This window comes from Cynocephalus volans, chromosome 5, assembly GCF_027409185.1.
Source record: "Cynocephalus volans isolate mCynVol1 chromosome 5, mCynVol1.pri, whole genome shotgun sequence".
Taxonomy (NCBI): domain Eukaryota; kingdom Metazoa; phylum Chordata; class Mammalia; order Dermoptera; family Cynocephalidae; genus Cynocephalus; species Cynocephalus volans.
In genome coordinates this window covers 38,413,703-38,434,295 of record NC_084464.1, presented here as the reverse complement: position 1 = coordinate 38,434,295, position 20,593 = coordinate 38,413,703, and the positions used below count along the sequence as shown (strand labels likewise).

At 41.6% G+C, this 20,593-nt stretch overlaps 1 protein-coding gene and 4 non-coding genes across 6 annotated transcripts; 1 reads left to right on the top strand and 4 right to left on the bottom strand.

Annotated features, from left to right (window-relative positions):
• Nucleotides 1–215: 215 nt before the first annotated feature.
• Nucleotides 216–8,844, bottom strand: HMGN4 (high mobility group nucleosomal binding domain 4). 2 transcript variants are annotated; one of them, XM_063097308.1, is made up of 3 exons: nt 8,588–8,844; nt 4,832–4,877; nt 216–1,964 (listed from the first exon to the last, which is right to left on the bottom strand). In XM_063097308.1, exon 3 carries the CDS (start codon nt 1,894–1,896, stop codon nt 1,624–1,626), a length of 273 nt encoding a protein of 90 aa, XP_062953378.1. In that variant the 5' UTR covers nt 1,897–1,964; nt 4,832–4,877; nt 8,588–8,844; the 3' UTR covers nt 216–1,623. The 2 variants fall into 2 exon arrangements, with proteins under 2 accessions (XP_062953378.1, XP_062953379.1); XM_063097309.1 differs by lacking the exon at nt 4,832–4,877.
• A 156-nt stretch (nt 8,845–9,000) lies between these two features.
• On the bottom strand, nt 9,001–9,073 carry TRNAV-CAC (transfer RNA valine (anticodon CAC)). The gene has a single exon. It is a non-coding gene; the product is annotated as a tRNA-Val (tRNA).
• A 584-nt stretch (nt 9,074–9,657) lies between these two features.
• TRNAR-ACG (transfer RNA arginine (anticodon ACG)) lies at nt 9,658–9,730 on the bottom strand. Its single transcript has one exon. It is a non-coding gene; the product is annotated as a tRNA-Arg (tRNA).
• Nucleotides 9,731–14,943: 5,213 nt separating this feature from the next.
• Nucleotides 14,944–15,017, top strand: TRNAT-AGU (transfer RNA threonine (anticodon AGU)). The gene has a single exon. It is a non-coding gene; the product is annotated as a tRNA-Thr (tRNA).
• A 4,740-nt stretch (nt 15,018–19,757) lies between these two features.
• TRNAL-CAG (transfer RNA leucine (anticodon CAG)) lies at nt 19,758–19,840 on the bottom strand. The gene has a single exon. It is a non-coding gene; the product is annotated as a tRNA-Leu (tRNA).
• Nucleotides 19,841–20,593: the final 753 nt, after the last annotated feature.

The following is a 20,593-nucleotide window of genomic DNA, read 5'->3' as shown; positions in this document are numbered from 1 at the left end:
AATATATAGATATTAGAATTAGGGGTGTTTGCAAGGTTGCTGGTTGCAAGGTTGCAAAAATTAAAATGAACATTAGCAAAAAACAGAAAATCTAATAACTAAAAATTACCATATTAATAGCATTAAAAAGTATAAAGTCCTTAGGAAATATTAACAAAAGAAGACATTCATGGAGAAAATTATCAAACTTTATTGAAAGATATTTAAAAGGTCTAAATAAATGGAGATATACCATATTCATTGGAAGACAACATTGTAAAGATGACAAGCCTCACCAGATTAATTTATAAATTTAATATGAATCCAATAAAACTTCCAATGTGTTTTTTGTTTTGTTTGATTTACAACTAGTTGATCTAATTCTAGAAGTTGTTTGGAAGAGCAAATGGCTAAGAATAGCCAAGACACTCTCAAGGGCAAAAAATTTGGTGGTGATGTTGGAGGTAGAGGTGGGATTGGACAACATTGTAATAAAATGTGCAGGCTTCTTGGTTTTTAATCAAGACCTTTTATAAAAGTTGTAGTAATCAGTACTACAGTATAGCCACAAAGTTAGACAAACTGACCAGTAAGTCAGAATAGAAACCATAAGCGTAGTCACATACATACACAGAAACTTAATTTATGAAAGAGCCAGTGTTACAGATCAGTGGGGAAAGGATGTGTTTTCAGTAAATGGGCTGGGACAATCACTATTCCATATGGAAAAATATTAAATTTTCAAAAAAATCACTTCAGAGTAGACTAAAGACAAACAAGAAAAGCAAAAAACTATGAAATTGTTACAAGGCAGTAAAGAATACCTTTATGACTTTGGGTAGAAAAAAATTCCCCCTTCCTCCCCTGACCAAGCAAACTTGTATCCAGCTTTATAAGACACTTTTCAAAAACAGTAACTTCCAGCAGGACATAGATGATAACCTGTAATATTTTACAACTTACAAACTTCCCTCCCCAAAAAGTCACTGTAAAAGTCAACAACGTCTTTTGTTGCTGCTTTGAACAGGAAAAATTTTCAGACCAGTGGACACTTCACATGAGGCATGTTAAGAACTTTTCACAGACCAACTCTGACATGGTGGAAATGAACTAAAACCTGCAGGATTCTCAATGGGATGAATCCTCAAACTAAAACAGGAATCTTAGCTCTTTTGAGTGACACCATCTCAATGTCATCACCAGAAAGCCTGAGTTTTGTTACCTAACACAGTTGATATAGAGATGCCAAGGCCACATAAAGACTCTTGGATTGGGGAAGTCAAGTCTATGCTGATGGCATCAAGGAAGGAGAAGACATGAAGATTTGCTTCCCCACACTGTAAGGCTTCTGTGCCAAAGTGGCTAACATGTGTGAATGTCAGAGGATCTCTCCTGGGAACAGAGAACACTCTTCAAAAACCAGGACAGAAAATCCTATTTTCCCCCTTTTCAATTCAGCTTCTGAGACACTTTCTATTAGTGGTATTTGCCCTTTCCACAAAAGACAACAATGAAGTGTCCTGTGTGCTAACAACAAAACTTAAAAAAAAGAACCAAAATTTTACATTTTTATAAAACTTCATTAAAAAAAAATAGTATTTCAAACAGTAGAGTCACTAGAAGCACATAGCTAAAATGCACATTTCACTTGGCATCCCCAGCGCCTTCCGCTTTCTGTGACTGGACCGTGGAGGCATCTCGGTTTTTCGCAGGGTTGTTCCCGTCCTTGCCAGCGTCTGCTTTCCCCTTTCTCCCTTTGGGAAGCTTCTCTCCCTTCTTTGCAGGGGCTTTCTTAGGCCTGGGCTCTGGTTTTGGAGGGGCAGGTCTAGCAGACAGCCGTGCCGACCTCCTCTGTGGCTCATCTTTCATTTTCGCTTTGTCACCTTTTGCATCTCCTTTTGCCTTTCTCTTGGGCATGGTGGCGGCAGTGCTTGGCAAGTGGCTTTGGCAGTCCAGGTGGTGCTTCTGTCTTCCTCACACTGCTCCTGGAAATATTTAACAAGACACAAAAAGTGAAAACCATAAACAGAAACATTAACATTTAATATTAAACTGACAAATTTAATATTAAAAATCAAATTTTCTGTATTAAAGTGAATAACTTGTACATATCAAAAAGATACAGGCTAGCTGGTTAGTTCACTTGGTTACAGTGTAGTTGTGATAACACCAAGATCAAGGGTTTGGATCCCTGTACTGGCCAGTTGCAAAAAAAAACCCCAAAACAAACAAACAAAACAAACCATAAAAGTAAAACAATAAGTTACAAGCTGGGCAAGGATATTGGTATCACATATAACTGACAAAAGATTAGAATACAGAATACATAAACCATTTCTACAGATCCATGAGAAAAGGACAAAATGAAAATTTTAAAACTGTGAGCAAAAGTGTTAACAAGTACTTATTAGAAGAAGCACAGAAAAGTGAACAAGCACATAAAAATGTTTAATATGGGAAATGCATATTAAAAGCACAGGATAACATTTCACACCCATCAAATTGATGAAAACTAAGTTGTATGACAAAGGCTCAGCAAATGTGGTGCAATTAAAACACATAAATAAACTGCTGGTGTGTGTGTGTGTAAATTAGTGCATTCATTTTTGAAAAGCAAATTTACTTCTAGGTATTTACCTAAAAGAATTTTTGGAGATGTGCACAGGAGACCCCCCAACAAGAATATTCATATCAACACCATAATTTCAAAAAACTGTAAGCCACCCAAATGTCCTTCAATAGGACAGACAAAATGGATAAACACCTTTTGGTAATATCTACACAAGGGAATACTATTTAGCAACAGAAAAAAATAGATTATAACCACATGCAAAACAGGGTCAAATCTCAAGAACATAAGGCTGAGCAAAAAAAAAAAAAAAGTTGCAGAAGAATACATACATACAGTATAGATCCATTTATATGTGTAAATCTATGACACATTTAGGCTACAAGTATGTAGTAAAACAAAAAAAGTAAGGGATGAATATAAAAATTGGGAAAGTGGTCACCTCTTAGGGGGTTGAGAAAGGGACATGGTTGGGACAGGGCATGGGGGTTAGTTCAGAGATAAAGAGGTGGGGGGCAGGGAGGACACATGGCTGGTGTTTTCTCTATCTTACACAGACAAATTTTGTGTCAAAAACTAATAAAAATATTTTAAAAGAGCACAGATTCAGAGGCACACAGGAAGAACAGAAAATGATTTGAGTTTGGGTAATTAGGACCTAGGCCTACAGCCGGTATTCATGGGCAGTGTGTGACTTTTTTAAGCTTTGGGTCTAGATTAGCTACTCACACTTTCCGCCCCACCCTTGAACACGTTTCCTGGGAACTTCTGTACCTTGGTGCACTGCTCCTACTCCACAATTTTATATTTTAAGAAAAAAAATAATTATCTTCTCTTCTACTCCAGAGTTTTTTTTGCTGAATCTCACCATCTAGATATAGTGAGCAAACTTAGATTTGACTTGTATGTCCCGAGGCTAACAAAATGACCATCCATAAATGGTGGTAAAACATCAAATTATCTATTTTTCTCCCCATTTTTGCATTATAACTAGAATTTCTAAAAGTTTTGCGTTTTTCCTTCCTTCTAGAGAGAGATGAGTATAAAGAAGAATCAAGAACCAAGGCTGGCTGTTTAGCTCAGTTGGTTAGTAAGGGTGCAGCCTTGCAACACAAAGGTCACAACTTTGGATCCCCACACCGGGCAGCCACACACGCGCACAACGCGCACTCGCACACTCACACACAGAGGGAAGAACCAAAGTGGTAGTGTGCTTTGATCAGTCCTTATTTCCCTTGGTACCTTATAAGGTACTCTGGGAACTGGGATTAAAATTGAGAAAAGAAACAGTTCTGTTCCCGTGTAGAACAGCTCTTCACTGAAAAGGTAACGTGAAATTAGATGGATACTTCTCTTCCTTCACTGTGCTTGCCCCTTGCCCTCTTTTCAGGGAGACCAAATTACTGAGGCATCAAAAAAGTAATAGTGCTTCTGACATCGCTGTTGCCACTGGGACACACTACAGTTCTGATCCAGCTATACTGACCTTCTCTCTTCTAAAGACATCCTTCCCTAGATATTACATGAATTTACACCGAATTTTTGTCCCTTTTCCTCTCTCCCAAATGCACCACTGAAGAAATGTTTTAATTTTTAGAGAACAAAATATTTTTTAAATGCAAATTTGTACACAATAAGGAAAAAGAATTTTTAAAGGAAAGAATTGAGAAGGATGCCAGAGATCATATAGGTTAACTTTGGGTACAGTAACAGTGTGACCAGAAAAGAAAGGGTGGGAAGAAAGGGAGCTATCCTTACAATGAAGGAACCAATACTGAGAGACATTTTGTGGCATAAAAATCTTTTGGTCTAATATTAGGGTGACTTGATTTACACCTATTGCTCTAATATAATTATTAATAATGCTCCCTTTTACTCTCAAAAGTGTCCCAACTTGGATAATAAATGATACCGTCATCCTAAATATTCTGCATATATTCCTAGAGGCCTTTATGTTACTAGAGAATTAGAGTGTTTAACCAAAGACTACGCTTTTGACCTAGGACACACTTCCTTAAAGAATGGACACCATACCATCTCCTTCCCTCTCACTCAAAATTGTGTTCCTCAGCCCATCTCCTAGTGTGGGAATGCTCACACAGTCTGTTTCCTGAGTTCAGTATTTTTCAAATTAGATTCCTTCAGTCAATCTCAAGGAGGAGGGTCATGATCTCCACATATCAAAGGCCAAAACAGCAGGTGACAAATAAATTCAAGGAAAACAGTTGCTGCCTAACTACTGTATCTGAGTAGCTGAATATGGATTAGATTCTGGAAACTCACCTTTAGAAAGCTGATCAGGAGCCCAGGTGGCTGACTCTCCAGAGACCTTACAAACGTAGGAGACAGATACACAAATAATGAAAAAGGGCCAGAAAGATAAAACCTCATTTCATTCCCATGAAAGTCAAGGAGGGTTGGAGGAGAGGGTTCTCACCACATATGGTGGTGTTAACTTAAAAAAAATTATCTGAGATAGAACGGACATTCTTAGGACAATGAAACTATTCTGTATGCTACCATATCAGTGGATATTATATATAATGGTGGATGTTAGGCATCTGACAAAACCCACAGAACTTTATACAGTGAGTGAACCCTAATGTAAACTATAGATTTTAGTTAATAATAATGTATCAATATTGGTTCATCAATTGTAACAAATGTACCTCACCAATGCAAGTTGTTAATAATAGGGGAAATTAAGATAGGGGAAAGGGAATAGTATATGAAACTCTCTGTTTTACTAAATTTTGCTCAATTTTTCTGTAAACCTAAAACTGCTCTAAAAAATAAAGTCTATTAATGTAAAAAAATACATATTTTAAGAGTCCAAAAAAGAATAAATAATTTGTTAAATAATAAAATATAGAGGTCATTACAAATACTACCTCATGAATATGAAAGAAAAGGATAATTATTCACTGGCAGATAAATCTTACAAGTAATTTTATAACTTTTGGGAATACAGAGAAATGACTTTTAATGCTATCAACAGAGCAAGAAATTACCAAGATGGATACTGAAGTTATTTTCCCAAGAAATGGGAACAATTTTTAAGGCTTTAGTAATACAACAATTCCTCTTTGTTAAAATTACTCTTCCAAGGACAAAATTATATCAACAGATAACAGAACAAGTTAGTGAAAGTTCTGAATCACTTATTTCACTTTGCACAGAACTGGATTGACATTCTTGTTTTTGACATTCTTAATTTAACTCCTGATTTAACCAGATCGCTTATTTTATAAATTGGAAAGGTATCTATTCCCTCAGTAGCTGCAGAAGAAGAAGGAACATCTACTCCATCCTTCTTCTAATACTTTTGTTAGCCATGAAGACTTGCATTTTTTCATTAGAAAAAGACCTGTGACATTTACATTAACTGGCAGAAATAGCTTTTGTTTAAAAAAGACTAACAGAAATAATAAGCGAATATTATTTTTCTTCTATAATGGAAATATGCAAACAATGAGTAAGATGAAGAGATGAGGGTGTGCTAAAATATTCTGTGAGATTTTGGGGAATCCCCCAAACTGTGTCATAATGTACATAATACACCAATTGTTGTCCTCAGAAATGCAGAGGTGTTATGGGCTAAATTGTGCCCCCCCCACCCAATTCTTATGTTGCAGTCCACCTGCAGTACCTCAGACTATAACTCTATTTGGAGATAGTCTTTAAAGAGGTAATTAATGTAAAATGAGGTCATAATGGTGGGCCCTAATCCAATATGACAGGTATCCTAATAAGAAGAGGAGATTAGGACACACAGAACATAGAGAGGAGGGAAACATGTGAGGACATAGGAAGGAGGTGGACATCTGCAAGCCAAGAAGAGAGCCTCAGAAGGAATCAAGCCTGTCGACACTTCTAGACACCAAAACTAAAAGAAAATAAGTTTCTGTTGTTTAAACAACCCAGTCTGTGGTATTTTGCTATGGCAGCCCTAGCAGACTAATACAGGAGGGAACAGTGTAAGAGCTTGATGATCTGGGATACATCTTGGATGAGATTAATTTTGAGGTCTTGACCAGCTCTCAAAATCTTTTTTCCATGTTTTTTTTTTCTTTTTCATCGCAAGTGTAAGTCTGCCTCAGGTGCCCATGAACTAAACTCACCTCATCCCCAGCAAACACATGCAAGACACATTTTAGCAGCATCTTTTTGCCCCCTGGATGGTTACTGAACTGGGTTTCTGGGAGGTAGCTCTAACTTGGGTTCTAGTCTCAAACACTACCCTAAAATCAGAAGGCTACCTCTTCCTCCCAGCCTTACTTATGGCCTTGGGGTTGGAGAGAAGGCCTGGAATAAGATTACCAACACAAGGCTTAGAAAGGAGAGGATAAAGGATACAATAAAAATAAAAAATTCATTTGCAAGATGTGGTGTGCCACAGGAGCAAGAGGTAATATGGTGTCATTCACTCTCCAGGACCTATTTGTTCTACATCTTCCAAAGTATTACAGACACAGCATGAACTTCCATTTGGGGTTGGTTAAGTGAGAGAGACTGGGGGAGGTAGGGGTAAGAAGGAAAGGTGAGAAAGGGCAGGGTGTCTAAAAGCACAGGGCTGCTGCTGCATCTTGCCAGAATGCATCTGGTTTAAACAGAAGGAGTGAGCCACAGGCTCCCAAACAGTCACCTATCTGCAACAGTTGGCTAGGGGCATACTCAGCTTCCCAGCTAAAGTACTGATGCCCACTGGCATCAGAGAAAGATGGGGATAAGTCCCTGTCACCTTCCCAGCCCCTGGGATTTTTACCCCCTTTCAGGGCACTGCATTAACTCGCCTGTACCTCTGGGTGGTACAGGGCGGAATTTTAAATGAAAACGAGATCCAAAAAAAAAAAGAAAGAAAATGTATTCCATTGCTATTGAGCACAAGCCCAAGCTTATTGTCTTGCTAGCCAAGATATTATCTTGTTAAGGGAAACAGCAAGATAATAAAAGCATGCCTCTTTCAGAGAAGGTATGAAAATGAAGGAGTAATAGGATGGGGAAACGTAATGCTTATCCAAACAACCTGTTTTCATAAATGATAAAAAGAATACAGCTCATTAGATAAGAATTGCCCTTCCTTTCTTTTCTTCTTTTTTCTCTTTCTTTCTTTTTTTTTTTTTGTGTGTGTGTGTGTGTGTGTGTGTGTGTGTGTGTGTGTGTGTGTGACTGCTGTTAAAGGGATCCTGTCTTCTTTTAAGGTCATAAAAACACCACATTCATATCAATTATTTGAGGAGAACTGCAGCAATGTGATCTGAAAGGCTAGGTTTGGCTAACCTTTAGAAAAAGGTAATAATACATCTAAGAAGGAAATCCTGAGTATGCACCTGAGGCTGTTAGGTGGCATAACAAGACTTCTTTCCCACAAAAGCGTTTGATTGATCCAGTTAACATGGAAGCGAGCCATGTGTCCGGCAGAGGTACCAGGCCAAACACCAGTGCGCAAGTCCTGATTTTAAACAGGTGCTGCCAGTAACGTTTCTCAAGCTGCAAAGCAAGACACAGAATCCACAGTTGATCCATTTCTTAACTCTGGGATCTACTTTTTTTTTTTTTTTTTTTTTTTGACGGGGGAAGACTCAGCCCTTCGGTGCCTCCTTGGTGGGGGTTTCCCGAAAGCTACGCCGTGTAAATTGGGGAGGGAGGGAGAACCCAAGCCAGGCAAGCCTAACCAGCCGCCACCACCTCTTCCAGGACACAGTCCTGCGGGCTCAATCATTTCAAATCCCTTCTTTGTCTCTCTTTTATCTGCCCTAGGGCGCCCAGGGGGACTTCTCATCAGTGTCAGGCCTACGATCTCTGTGACTTCGCCTCCGGATTCTGCCTTTCCCAGTGATTCACACTGGGATCTCAGGAGAGAAAGTGCTGTTATTATGGAGACAGAAAAGGCAAGGCGAGGCTGTCGGGGCCAAGGTCCCTAACCACGACCACGACCACGACCAGACTGCAGGAGGGTCCCAAGTATATGGAGGGCGGCAGGACGCCACCATTACCACCATTTTCTGAAGGCGCACACAAAGCCTGCGAGACACTTACCCAAGTCTCGTGGCTGTCCGAGGGGCGCGGGGATGCCAGCTGCGGCCCTGGCCGCGCCGGTGCCCTCCGCTTGGGCAGGGCCAGCGCGGACCGTAGGATAGAGAAGACGAGCGAGCCGGGCCCCGCCGGGAACAGGAAGGTGAGGGAAGGCGAGGATGCGCTTCCGGTGCTGCGGGTGGCGGGCAGCCCCGCGTCCGAGACCCGGAGTGGCGGTGCTCCCCTCGCGATACGTGTGTCCGCCTCCGAGGCTGCCAGACTCCGGACCCACCCTGAGCAGCGCCGGCTCAGCACTGCCGCCCGGAATTAGCAAGACAGGAAAAGGAGGGGAACAGACTAATGACGGCGTGATAATTAAAAAAAAAAAAAAATGTTTTGGAGGGATTAATGGCATGGGGGGAGGGAGAAAAGAAGTATGTTTCCGCCCGGTTTCGAACCGGGGACCTTTCGCGTGTGAGGCGAACGTGATAACCACTACACTACGGAAACCTGCTGGAAGAGGTCTCCCTTAGTTCGGAGTTCGTCTCTACTGCCCTTTTTCTCCGTCCCAGTTCTAGTATAAAAGCGTGTTCTGTTGATGTGCGCTTGAGTTTCGGTACCGGCCTCTTAAATCAGAGAAATCAATGAAAAGTACAGACCAAGCACTTGGAGCATTCAAACCTGAAGCTGAATCCTTAATTATTTTTTCTGTAAATGACTGGATGGGGGAGAACAAAATAGAGACTTTAACCTTTCATTATTATTGCTCAATCTGAATCTCCAGATACTAATGTCTTCCCCTTTGCTCATAAGTTACTTAGTAAGTTACATTCTTCAGCCAAAATGGGCAGGCGAGGCTAGGCGCGACGTGGGGACGACGCCCGTTTCTCTGGCTACGTTTTGATTAGCGCCACCGCAAGGTCGAATACGGAATTTACTTTGCAAAGAACTGATGACCCCAGCTGTGGTCAAAAACAGCGCCTTCACGTTTCTGAGACTTTCAGGCAAACCTCACCTTGCACGTTTTTTTTTTTTTTTTTACTCCGTTGAGCTACTTCAGGGTCGAGAAGGAAGTAAAACAAGCTCCTACACACCGAGCCAGCCAGGAGTCGAACCTGGAATCTTCTGATCCGTAGTCAGACGCGTTATCCATTGCGCCACTGGCCCCGCACATAGGTGATAAAACGGAGGTTATAATTTTATAACAAACAGGGCGGCTGCACCGGCCCTCTCTGCAACGTCTGGTCTTGAGGCAGAAAGTTGCATTTGCCCGGCTGGCCTAGATTCGCAGTGCGTGGACGCCCAGGCGGCCACTTCACACGTTCGGTTGTCTTTACTCCTTCCTTGGTCTATCTCTGCTGGCCGAAAAATGGCGATGGAAGGCAAGCCTGGCGTCTTATCTGCCCTAAATCACCTCTCCATTCATGCATTCATTCATTCGACCGATATTACTGTTCGAGGCACTGAATACACAACCGAGAAGAAAACAGATGCTTTCCTTGCTCTCAAGATTATATGGTCGTGGCAGAGACAGTTAATAAAGTACTAAATAAATAAAATACTGATAAACGCGTGGAGGGAAAAACAAAGCAAACAAACACACACACACACACACACACACACACACACACACACACACACACACACACACACACACACACACACACACACACACACACACACACACACACACACACACACACACACACACACACACACACACACACGATAGAAAAGCCCAGCAGCGAAGGTGATGAACGAGAGAGAAATACAGATACCAAGGGAAAAAAGCGATCTGGACCAGGGGAAATCGCCAGGGCAAAGGCCTGGAGGTGGGAGTGGGCTTGGGAGTAATGTCGAGGAGGCCAGTGCTGAGTGGAGACGGATAGGAATGCAGGCAGCCTGAACTGGACAGGTAGGGCACCCCTTTCAAAAACATACTACTCCAAAGTCAAATGTTGGTGAAAATGCAAGTCAGCTTCACTCAGGAATATGGGTGATCTGAGGAGAGAGGTTAGGCTAACTAACCCATTTCTCTGGTAAACCTAGAGAACGGCCAGATTAAAGTCATCTCCAAGACTCAAATCTATTGAGGGATTTTTAAGATGGGGCTGAGAGAATGGAATGTGGGAAATGAAAAGTAGGAGGGAGGGGGACTGGCAAGGGGCCAGGTGCAAAATCTCACCAAGACTGTTTTCTTCTCCCGTCATTGCTGTTATCGCAGGATCTGAATAGTACTTGCCTCCTGGCAAGTCTGCAGCTTCAGGCTGGCTGGAAAACAACTTTACACTTATGTAAATAATGTCATCTTGTCCCATAACCAAGATTCGAAATATCAAATAACCATGGAAAAAGACAACTCAGAGAAATGTGTGCCAAGATAAAAAAACTGTCTCCCTTTAAAATTTGCCCACTGCCCATGCGGTTTTAGGTCCTAACATGGCTTCAGTCCTGCTCACTCCGACAGGAAATCCTGGGAGATCACTCCTGGCCTTGGAGGCCTTTGACTGGTACTCTGTAAAAAATTGGAAGCCATTGTAGAATGGCATGATCTGACTTATTCTTCTCTCTGTGGGTCGTTCAAATAAAATTTTTTTCTTAATATTTATCAAGCAAGACTGTACAAGGCACCCTCACTGCATGTTGCTCCTATCTCAGAATTTGACACCTTTAAAAGGAGCATGCATCATCGACTCATGCACTCACATGAATGCTCACTTGTTTTTCATATGCTTCAGTCTCTATTTCTGAGAAGGAATTATTATCCCCATGCTTGGTCAGCATCGTAAATAAGCTGAGAGCCACAAAATAAGGGTAAAACTGCCTGATACTGAGAATGTACACATTGAGATTAGAAAATATTTGTTTTCTGTTCATAAGGTTTCAACAGCCCTTACAAAAAATACATGCTTCTGCTCTTTCTGCATAAACATTAAGGTAGACCTAGTTATGGATTCCTCTCCAGACAATAGAATAGGGGTGTATTCGCCAGGTTTTGTGCTACAGACCTTGCTGTGGATTGATTGAATTGTGTCCCTCAAGGTTCATTTATTGGAATCTTAATCCCCACTATAACTGTTGAGGATGGGAAATCCTATTACGGTAATTGAAAGGTGGTGCCTTGAAGAGGTGATTAGATTGTAGGACCATGCCGTAGTGAATTAATTTAAAATGGTGGTCAGGGGCAAGGTTTGAAGGGCTTTAAAAGAAGAGAGAGTCTGTCTCTCTCTTCTCTCTCTGCTCTGCCATTTCACAATGTGATACCCTGCCATCATTGTTGCCACCACCAAGGCCTTCACCAAATGTGCTCCCTGGACTTTGGACTTCCCAGCCTCTGAAACAGTAAGCAATAAATTTCTTTTTCTCATAACGTACCCATTTCCTTGTATTTGTTATAAGCAACAGAAAAGGACTAATACAGACCACTAGGGCAGTTTGGTGATTATGGACATAATCTCAGAATAATACTTTTAAATATAAATAAAAAGATAAATACATAAGATTTCAAAAGGAATCCAATTACTGTATATTAAAATATGTTATCAAAATATTTTAAAATTATGACATAGTAATATTTGTGGTACTTTATTAATGTACTAAAAGATAATATCCAGCAGGAGGGTCTAATAAACACTGTAATTTCAATGCAGTAGTGAGCGTGAAAGATATTTTAAGAAATTTGCAACAACTGTATTTTGATGTGAAAATATTTATGATTTCCAATACTGATATTCACAAAGGGTGAAATACCACTGTGGTTTGTTGCCTGCCTTCATAATGGAAGCAAACACAAAATTTCAGTAAAAGTTAGTTAAAATAAAAATTTATTTTTTCATTCAAGTTCACAGATCACCCTCTCTGCATTAGAAGCAAAAGAACATTTCTGTTTCCATAGAGGAGTCTGGAAACATGAACCGTGCCTGCCTGAATTTTCAGAAATGAAGCAAGGTGGGGTGCCTTCTGGTCCTATTTTACCTCTTCACATACTCCAGATGCAGAGGCCAGATCCTTGGGCATTCCTGGAAGTCACAGGTCCCAACATGCACCTCCAAAAGAAACTGTAACCCAGCTGGCTAAGTTTCTGTCCATATTTGCTCTCCTCAGTGTTTGTCTACAAAAACCTCCCTTTGTCTTGTAGGCTTTGAAGGCCTCTCTTGGCTGCCTCAAATTTCTCAGCCATGTTCACACAAGGTATGCCTTTACTTTGTTTTTGGAAATCTTTCTATTGGGTCTTCTTTTGTGACAGTTCCAGTTCCAGCTTCCACTCTTTCCTTTGGTGGTTGTATCAGTCAGAGAAAGAGTATAGAGAAAAACAGAATCAGTAGAAGAATACACACATACACGCACACACACACATATAGGAATTGGCTGACATAACTGTGGGTGGGTACTGGCAGGTCTGAAAACTGCAGGGCAGGCCAGCAGGCTGAAAACTATCAGGCAGTCTCACAACAGAATTTCTTCTTCAGGGAAGCCTCTGTTTTAATTGTAGAGTCTTTTAACTGATTGGATGAAGCCCACCTACATTACTGAGGATAATCTCCTTTATTTAAGGTTAACTGAGGTAGATGTTAACCACATTTAAAAATACCTTCACAGCAATATCTAGATTAGTGTTTACTTGAGTAACTGGGTTCTACAGCCTAGCCAAGTTGACACACAAAACTAACTGTGTCACAGCGGTGGACTCTTCTCCTGTGTCAGTACACTGTTCTTTCAATTCACTCCCAGGAATGTGGAAAACTGTACCATCTGCCACTCCCACACTTCTTTACATTATTATCAGCAATCTGTGACACAGCGATCTGCACCTTCTTCAATTTCAGATGTGTGCAGCGAAGCCAATGTGAGGTTTCCATGGTCCTTCCTGGTCACAATGGAAAATGAATAGAAGATAAGGTTCACACCCAAATTCTGTAAATGATTGCTCAAAGTCTCAATTTTCTTCCAAGACTTATCTCTGGCTAGTTAAACAACTCCTTTGACTTCCTAGAAATTCTGTTCAAACTTTGTCAGCTGCCAGTCAAAGGAAAAACCCAAATCAACTGGCTCTGCTGTCTGGGTCTACCATAACTTGGTCAAAGCCATATTACATGTGACTGTGTGTTTACGATTATATTTACTCCGAGCACTCTAATAATATGATGGCTAATCATATAATATTAAGGAAATAGGTGCTTATTTCACTGAGTCTCAGTCAAACTGAGTGCTGAATTCACAAACTTTCAATCTTTGTAAAAAGGTAAGAAATCTGGCAGAGTCACGGGCTTTTACCGTTGCCCCCATCATGTATTTAGGCCAACGTTAAGTGTCAATGGTGGCCTTATAGTGTGACAGAGAAATCCTTCAAATATTGATACAGCTCATAAATAGTGAAATATCGATTTCTGCATTATCACCAGGACATCAGATGTCAAGTAAAACAGCCAATGATAATGATAGGGTTTACTTGGGAAGTTACTTACACAGCCATGGCAACAATTTGTGAACTGTTGTTCAGCGTTTCACTAAACCCCTTTGTTCAAATTATACTCCCAAGGATGGATTTATTCAAATAGAACAAAATAAGTTGGGAACGTTACAAATGCACAAGCCTCCACGACGATATACAAATTCTTGTAAATGCTCTCAATTTGACACTTTATCAAATCAGATCTTCTGGACAAGTATTAGAACAAGAAAGCTTCTCTCCCTCTATAGCTACATAAGGGAGGGGATCTCTCTATCTCTTTCCAAGATTAGATTAATTATGAAGTATTGCCCTTTTATGTAGTGACTCTGGAATTCGATTACTTAATCTTATAAGCAAGAAACAGGTAGGTAGAAACCAATGTTACGAAAGAAACGAGATAAGGAGTGAATGAAATGTTAATTAAATTACAGTTTAATTTAAAAGCCGTGAAATAAAAAAGAGCTTGCTTTCTGGTGGGACCCGTTCTTGGAGCTGGGAATGTTCTGGTGTAAATGTGTTGCACGACCCAGAGGAGTGCTCATGTAAATGTGGCTCCCCACCCACCCCCCTCGACGCCCCAGGTCATGCTTTACCCACGTCGGTATGAACTGCTAAACTCTCGGCCTTCTAGCAGTTTCTCAGCGCAGTCTCCTCTTGCGCGCCCCGGGGGCTGGGGCTCGGGCTCGGGCTCGGGGTCGGGCTCGCGCCCGCGTTTGCCTCACCACACCCCCGCGCCAAGTACTCAGTTTTCCTGCCCTGAGCGGTTTCCTAGGTCTTTAACTTCTAAGCTGAGGTTAACCTTCAGAGTCTGGAGAGGCGCCTGGGCTGCTCCCGACGTTCAGTAACAAAAAAATAAACAAACACACAGAACAAAAACAAAGATCAATCCTTCCTTTTCCCTGCCGAGTTGGAGCGCAGGAGGCATGCGGGCTCCGTGGCTTAGCTGGTTAAAGCGCCTGTCTAGTAAACAGGAGATCCTGGGTTCGAATCCCAGCGGGGCCTTTAGTAGTTTTCCTAATAATGAGGCAGAGGAAAGTATAACCTGGGAGGTTATTTTGCCTCATGGGGTTTTACCACAGTGTTTTATATTGAATCTAGGAAGACAGAGTCTAGTTGTTTACGAAAAAGAGGTGAAGATGGAACTTTTTCTTTCAGAAGAACAAGTTCCGGCATTTCTTGGTGTTCTTACATTTTTATTCTGCAAGTACTATTTTTTTCAACAAATACAGAAGGAACCAGGGGAAGTAGAAGGCAAAGTCACCAATTTAAACTACAACCAACATCATAATCTCTAATCATTCTATTTTCTTTCCTGGGGAAGTCCCAGACAGATGCACTCTCACACCCTGCAGGCAATGTTTTTAGAAAGATCAACCTTTGGAATGATTGATAAATCCGTTGTTGAGAAAGCTGCAGCATCTTTGAAAATTCATAGCAGCCAGTAAAATCCAACTATATAAAACAAGCTGTGATTAATTATTTTAAAAGGTTGTATTGTACTCAGAGTTTTCTGGAAAGGAGAAATCAAAGCGAAAACAAACATTTGTTACCGGGACTTCAGAAAAGAAGCTGTCGGGGACAAGCATGCATTTGATTGCGTATCACAGGGTGGATAGCCCACTAGAACAGGCAGACTTGAGTAAATCCAGGCAGGGTTCAGGTTCCTTCTCCCAAACTCTCTAAGAGGGAGAAAGAGAAAGTGAGAAGTGGGAAAGAAGTCAGTTTTACTCTTAGCTGAGTCTCTGCACAAAGAAACAAGACCAGGGAAATGGAGAGTCACTGTAAATTTACCAGCCCTCTCACCCATCTCCAAGACCCGACCCCAACCTGCTGGCACAGAAAGTTCCAGTAGCCTGGCTTTTGCCTTCAGAGCACATTTTTGGGGACCGAGGGGGGGGTGTGGGGGGGACGGGGCCCGTACTGGGGTACTAAAGCACATAGTTTCATGTAGGTTGTTAGGGGTTGAAATATGATCTCCTGTCCTACCTGTGGAAACAAAATGTCCCAATACTTTGAAGAATAGCCCGGGAAGCAACTCTACTTTCATGGAGACTTTCTCCTCCAATTTTGCTGCTTAATTTTCCACTTTATAAGCATCAGGCATCAGACAGCAGTGGGAAGGCAGACCCTCTTTTTCACTAGATCCTTCTATCTTCTGCTCATGAAAGTCTTTTTCCCAAGACCAGAATACAGACCTCCTTCAAATGATGAGACAGGCTGGTGCAGATGTCCAAACACTTCCTGTCACCAAACCTTCCTTATCTCTACCCTCCTGCTCCACTAGGCTCTGGGAACACCTTTATGAGATGATTCCAGCACAGTGGCCCTCAACAGATTGAATGGTCTGTATCATTGAGGTCATGGTACTGGCTACTGAAGCTATAGAATACTCCAGGTGAAGAGTCTCACCATTTCTCCCAAAAGCCAATAAGTCTTCCTAACTTCATGTATACATCAATCGTGGAAGCGATTTATGTGTTAAAGTGGAAATAATTTGCAATCAAATGGATAGCCATTCAGTGGCTATTTGTCAAGGGCCTATCATATGGCAGGCACCATGCTAATCACACATGGGTTATGAGTTTGCCCTAAACAGACTGGTGGGAAAGTGAGGCAAATAATTCCGTGGCAATTATAGTATAGTCAGATGTAATACCACTGGGAGAGCAGGGTGCTGTGAGCTACATTTGGACACTTAATCCAGACTGGATGAAGGTGGAAGAAGGTCAGGGAAGACTTCATGGAAGAAGTGACAACCAAACTGAGCCATGAGGAAGATGTAGGACTTATCCAGACAAGAAAATGGGCTAGGGAGAAGTGGAATAAATGCTCTGGGCAAAGGGAACAGTGTATAACTAAAGATGAGAAACAGATGTCCAGTTCACACATGTGGAAACAGTTAGGGGAGGGTATGTGCAGGTCTTGTCTGGAGATGACCACAGGACTTTAGGCATCCTCATCATTTGTGGCCTCATGAAGTCCACAGGCAGACTTGACTTGAAAGTTGCTAAATATCAAATGTTTTATACTTTCTTTTAAAAAGATCATGAGTTACCAAAGCAGTGTGGAATGCATTTGGATTAAGTAGGGCCTCCAGCTGGGCTGCTGAGGTTTTCCTATGGGCAGGTGCAGCTAGAAGGGACTGTGTTTCCCATTTCATCCTGGACAACAACACTCATCTACTTGCTTCATATCTGTCTTTGTGAGAGCCTGTCTACTCCTCGGGAAATGTTCCATTCACTGCTGTATCTCAAGACCAGCACAGGGCCTGACCAACAGCAGAGTGATGTCAATTTGAGTGGTCCACAGGGTGCCCAGATAAGACATTGTCTGGGTTTATCTTTGAGGGTGTTTCTGGATGAGGTTAGCATTTGAATCAATGGACTCAGTAAAGTAAATTGCCCCTCTCAATGTGGCTAGGCATCACCCAATCCATTGAGGGCCTGAATAGAACAAAGGCTGAGGAAAGAAGAATTTACCATTCTCCCCCCCCCCCCCCAACTCCCCACCCCCACTCCCCGCTCCCATTTGCACCTTACAGGTCATCTTATCTTCTCCTGTTCTCAGATTTGGGATTTACATCATTGGCTCCCCAGGTTCTCAGGCCTTCAGACTGGACTGAATTAGTCAGTCCCTGCTTTCCTGGGGCTCAAGCTTGCACATGGCAGATCTTGGGAATTCTCAGTCTCCATACTTGTGTGAGCCAATTCCTCATAATAAATCTCTGTCTCTGTCTCTAGCTCTCTCTATAGATATAGATGGATGGATGGATGGATGGATAGATAGATAGATAGATTATGGTGCTGTTTCTCTGAAGGATCATGACTAATATAAGCAGGTATTCAATTATGACAAAAAAATACCATTTATCAGGCATTTATTGTTTTTGGAGCACTCTTTTAAGCACTTCATATATATAAAGTCATGCAATCCTCACAATGTACTTATGAGGTAAGGGACAATTATTTCCTCCGTATTTAAGAGGAGGGCACCAAGGCACAAGGATGTAAAGTGACTTGCCTGGAAGGTCATATAGCTCATAAGTGGCAGAGTCCAGAGGTGAGCCCAGGCAGCCTGAATTGAATTGGACCAACCTGCTGGCCTTCCGAGCACCTTGTAAGTGCTTCTCCTATCATCCTACGGGATGTGCCTATTTGTCATTTCCTCCTTTCTCTAATGTTGCCATGGTGAAAGCAGGGACTCAAAATAATGTTTAATCAGAATTTCTGGGCAAAAATGGAATGAATGTGTGGCCATTCGGGGAATAAAGGAAAACTTTGTTTATGCTTTTCTGGCCTTGATGATGATCGTTCTAAAATGTCCCAATTCACTTTTCTTTCAGTGTATATATGAATCTTTCTGTGAATTTTAAGGAATTTTGGGGCAAGGGAGAGGACAGAATGACTCTGACTGTCAGTGATCCTTAAACAGATTCACCCTGTATTTTGCTTTTGTAACCTGGTATTAGATCGAATTTCTATTTTAAAAGGAATGACGAAGAGAAAACTCCAGTCACTTGAGGGTTTTGATTAATTAAGGCTTTGCAATAAATTATAAATTCAAAATAGAAACTTTGCATATTAATGTTTGTAACTGTAGCAATTAATGCTCAAGACGAGCAGGCTAGACATCAGAAAAATTGAATTTGAGGGATATTTCTAGAGATGTCACTAAGCATGACCTTCTATGTGTCTAAATCATTCCCCTTGGGTCCTGGGTCCTGTTCTGAACAGCAAAGTTAGTAGATTGTCAGGCCCTCATCACCTGCAATTCGTTCCTTCTGTATCTCAAGGAAAGTCTTACACAGCTTCATAATGGCACATGTTCATTGATAAAATTCTTATCAATGAACATGTGCCAAAGCATTGGACCCAAGCAAAGCATTGGACCCAATCTAGGAGTCATCCTTGGGGGCAGGTAACCTCACATGGCAGACCTCTTATGCAGTAATGAAAAGCAGTTGGTCTAGAAGGGATCTAGATGTGCACACAGCAACATAGATCAAAAATATGGTGCCAAAGAAATAAAGTAGAAATGGAATGAGATCTATGACATAGTACCATTTACGCAAATTAAAAACATTCCTATATGTACCCAAACCAATAAAGTATGTTCTACAAACGCACAAAATGAAAAGAACGCCCTTTCCAGTGATTTCTTATGGGGAGTGGGGTGCAGGGTGGAGAATGAGGCTGAGGAAAAGGAATTAAAAACGAATCTATATAGATTTCCCTTGTGAAAAGAAAGGAAAAGGAAGGAAGGAAGGAAGGAAGGAAGGAAGGAAGGAAGGAAGGAAGGAAGGAAGGAAGGAAGGAAGGAAGGAAGGAAGGAAGGAAGGAAGGAAGGAAGGAAGGAAGGAAGGAAGGAAGGAAGGGAGAAAAAGAAAGAAAGAAATCTATAAATAAAACAGGAGCCCTGTGGACATCAGTGATGATAATGGGCCATGAACTGAAGAGTAACATTCATTCAAATCTGCGTCTGAAGAAGAGAGAGGGAGAGACAACTAGCGACAGAGAAACAGAGAAGGGAGATGAAATTTAAAATGACAGTTTTTGAACTATCTTTCTAGTACAGAGTGCTTTTATTCCAGAGCTCGGATAACTTTTCAAAAAATTGATCAGTTGTCGGATCCTCATACCGGCCAGCCGCAAAAAAAAAAAAGAAAAGAAAAGAAATCATTCCACGATGGGCATGTGGGATAAGGTAGTGTAAATTTCATCTGATAAACAAAAATACCCAGGCTGTCAGGAGTGGGATTCGAACCCACGCCTCCAGGGGAGACTGCGACCTGAACGCAGCGCCTTAGACCGCTCGGCCATCCTGACTTACCATAGGAAAGGGTTCTCAGAAATGATGTCTATCGTTACCTAAAATGCTACTTCTATATCACATAACATAATTTCTTTTCTTCAGATATGGGAATTATTTGGTTAAAAGCTCGGCCGCCACTTCGCGAACTGCCCCGGATTATGGCCCGGAGTTAAAACGCGGAATAGGACCAGGGTTGCCGGGGCCGCGGGGCAGCGTCTTCCGTGTTAACAGGAATTCGACCGCCGCCTGTTCCGGGAGGGCTGCTGCGGGCGGCGCGGCGCGGCTGGTGGGAACCGTGTCGGGACTCAGTCCCCGAGAGTGAGGCAGCTTTCTCTCCACTCTCCACTGAACTCCAGTTAAAATAACGGCACCCATTTTGAACTCAACATTGCTGGAATGCCTTGATTAAATGTACACTTACTCCCAGGAAGTTTTAAGCTAATTCCAATGCTGGACTAAGGTGCTCGCTAACTCCTCCTCTCCTTTGCCTTGTTTTAAATCTCCCAGCTGGTGGTTCCCCTTCGGAGCCACACAAAAGGTTGGCTTGTCTGGCTTCTTGATCTGAGCTTATGGGGCTGTACAGTGAAGATGTGTGCATTTTTCTGTGTGGATGCTATACTGTAATAAAAGCTAAAAATGAAAAATTAAAATTAAAAAAAACCCAAAAAACAAAAACAAAAAGTAAGAACAAAACAGTGAATAGTTTCTGTATTTTTAATCCCAGTGCCGGAGGCACTTTATACCAGGTCTCTACCGCAGCTGCTTTT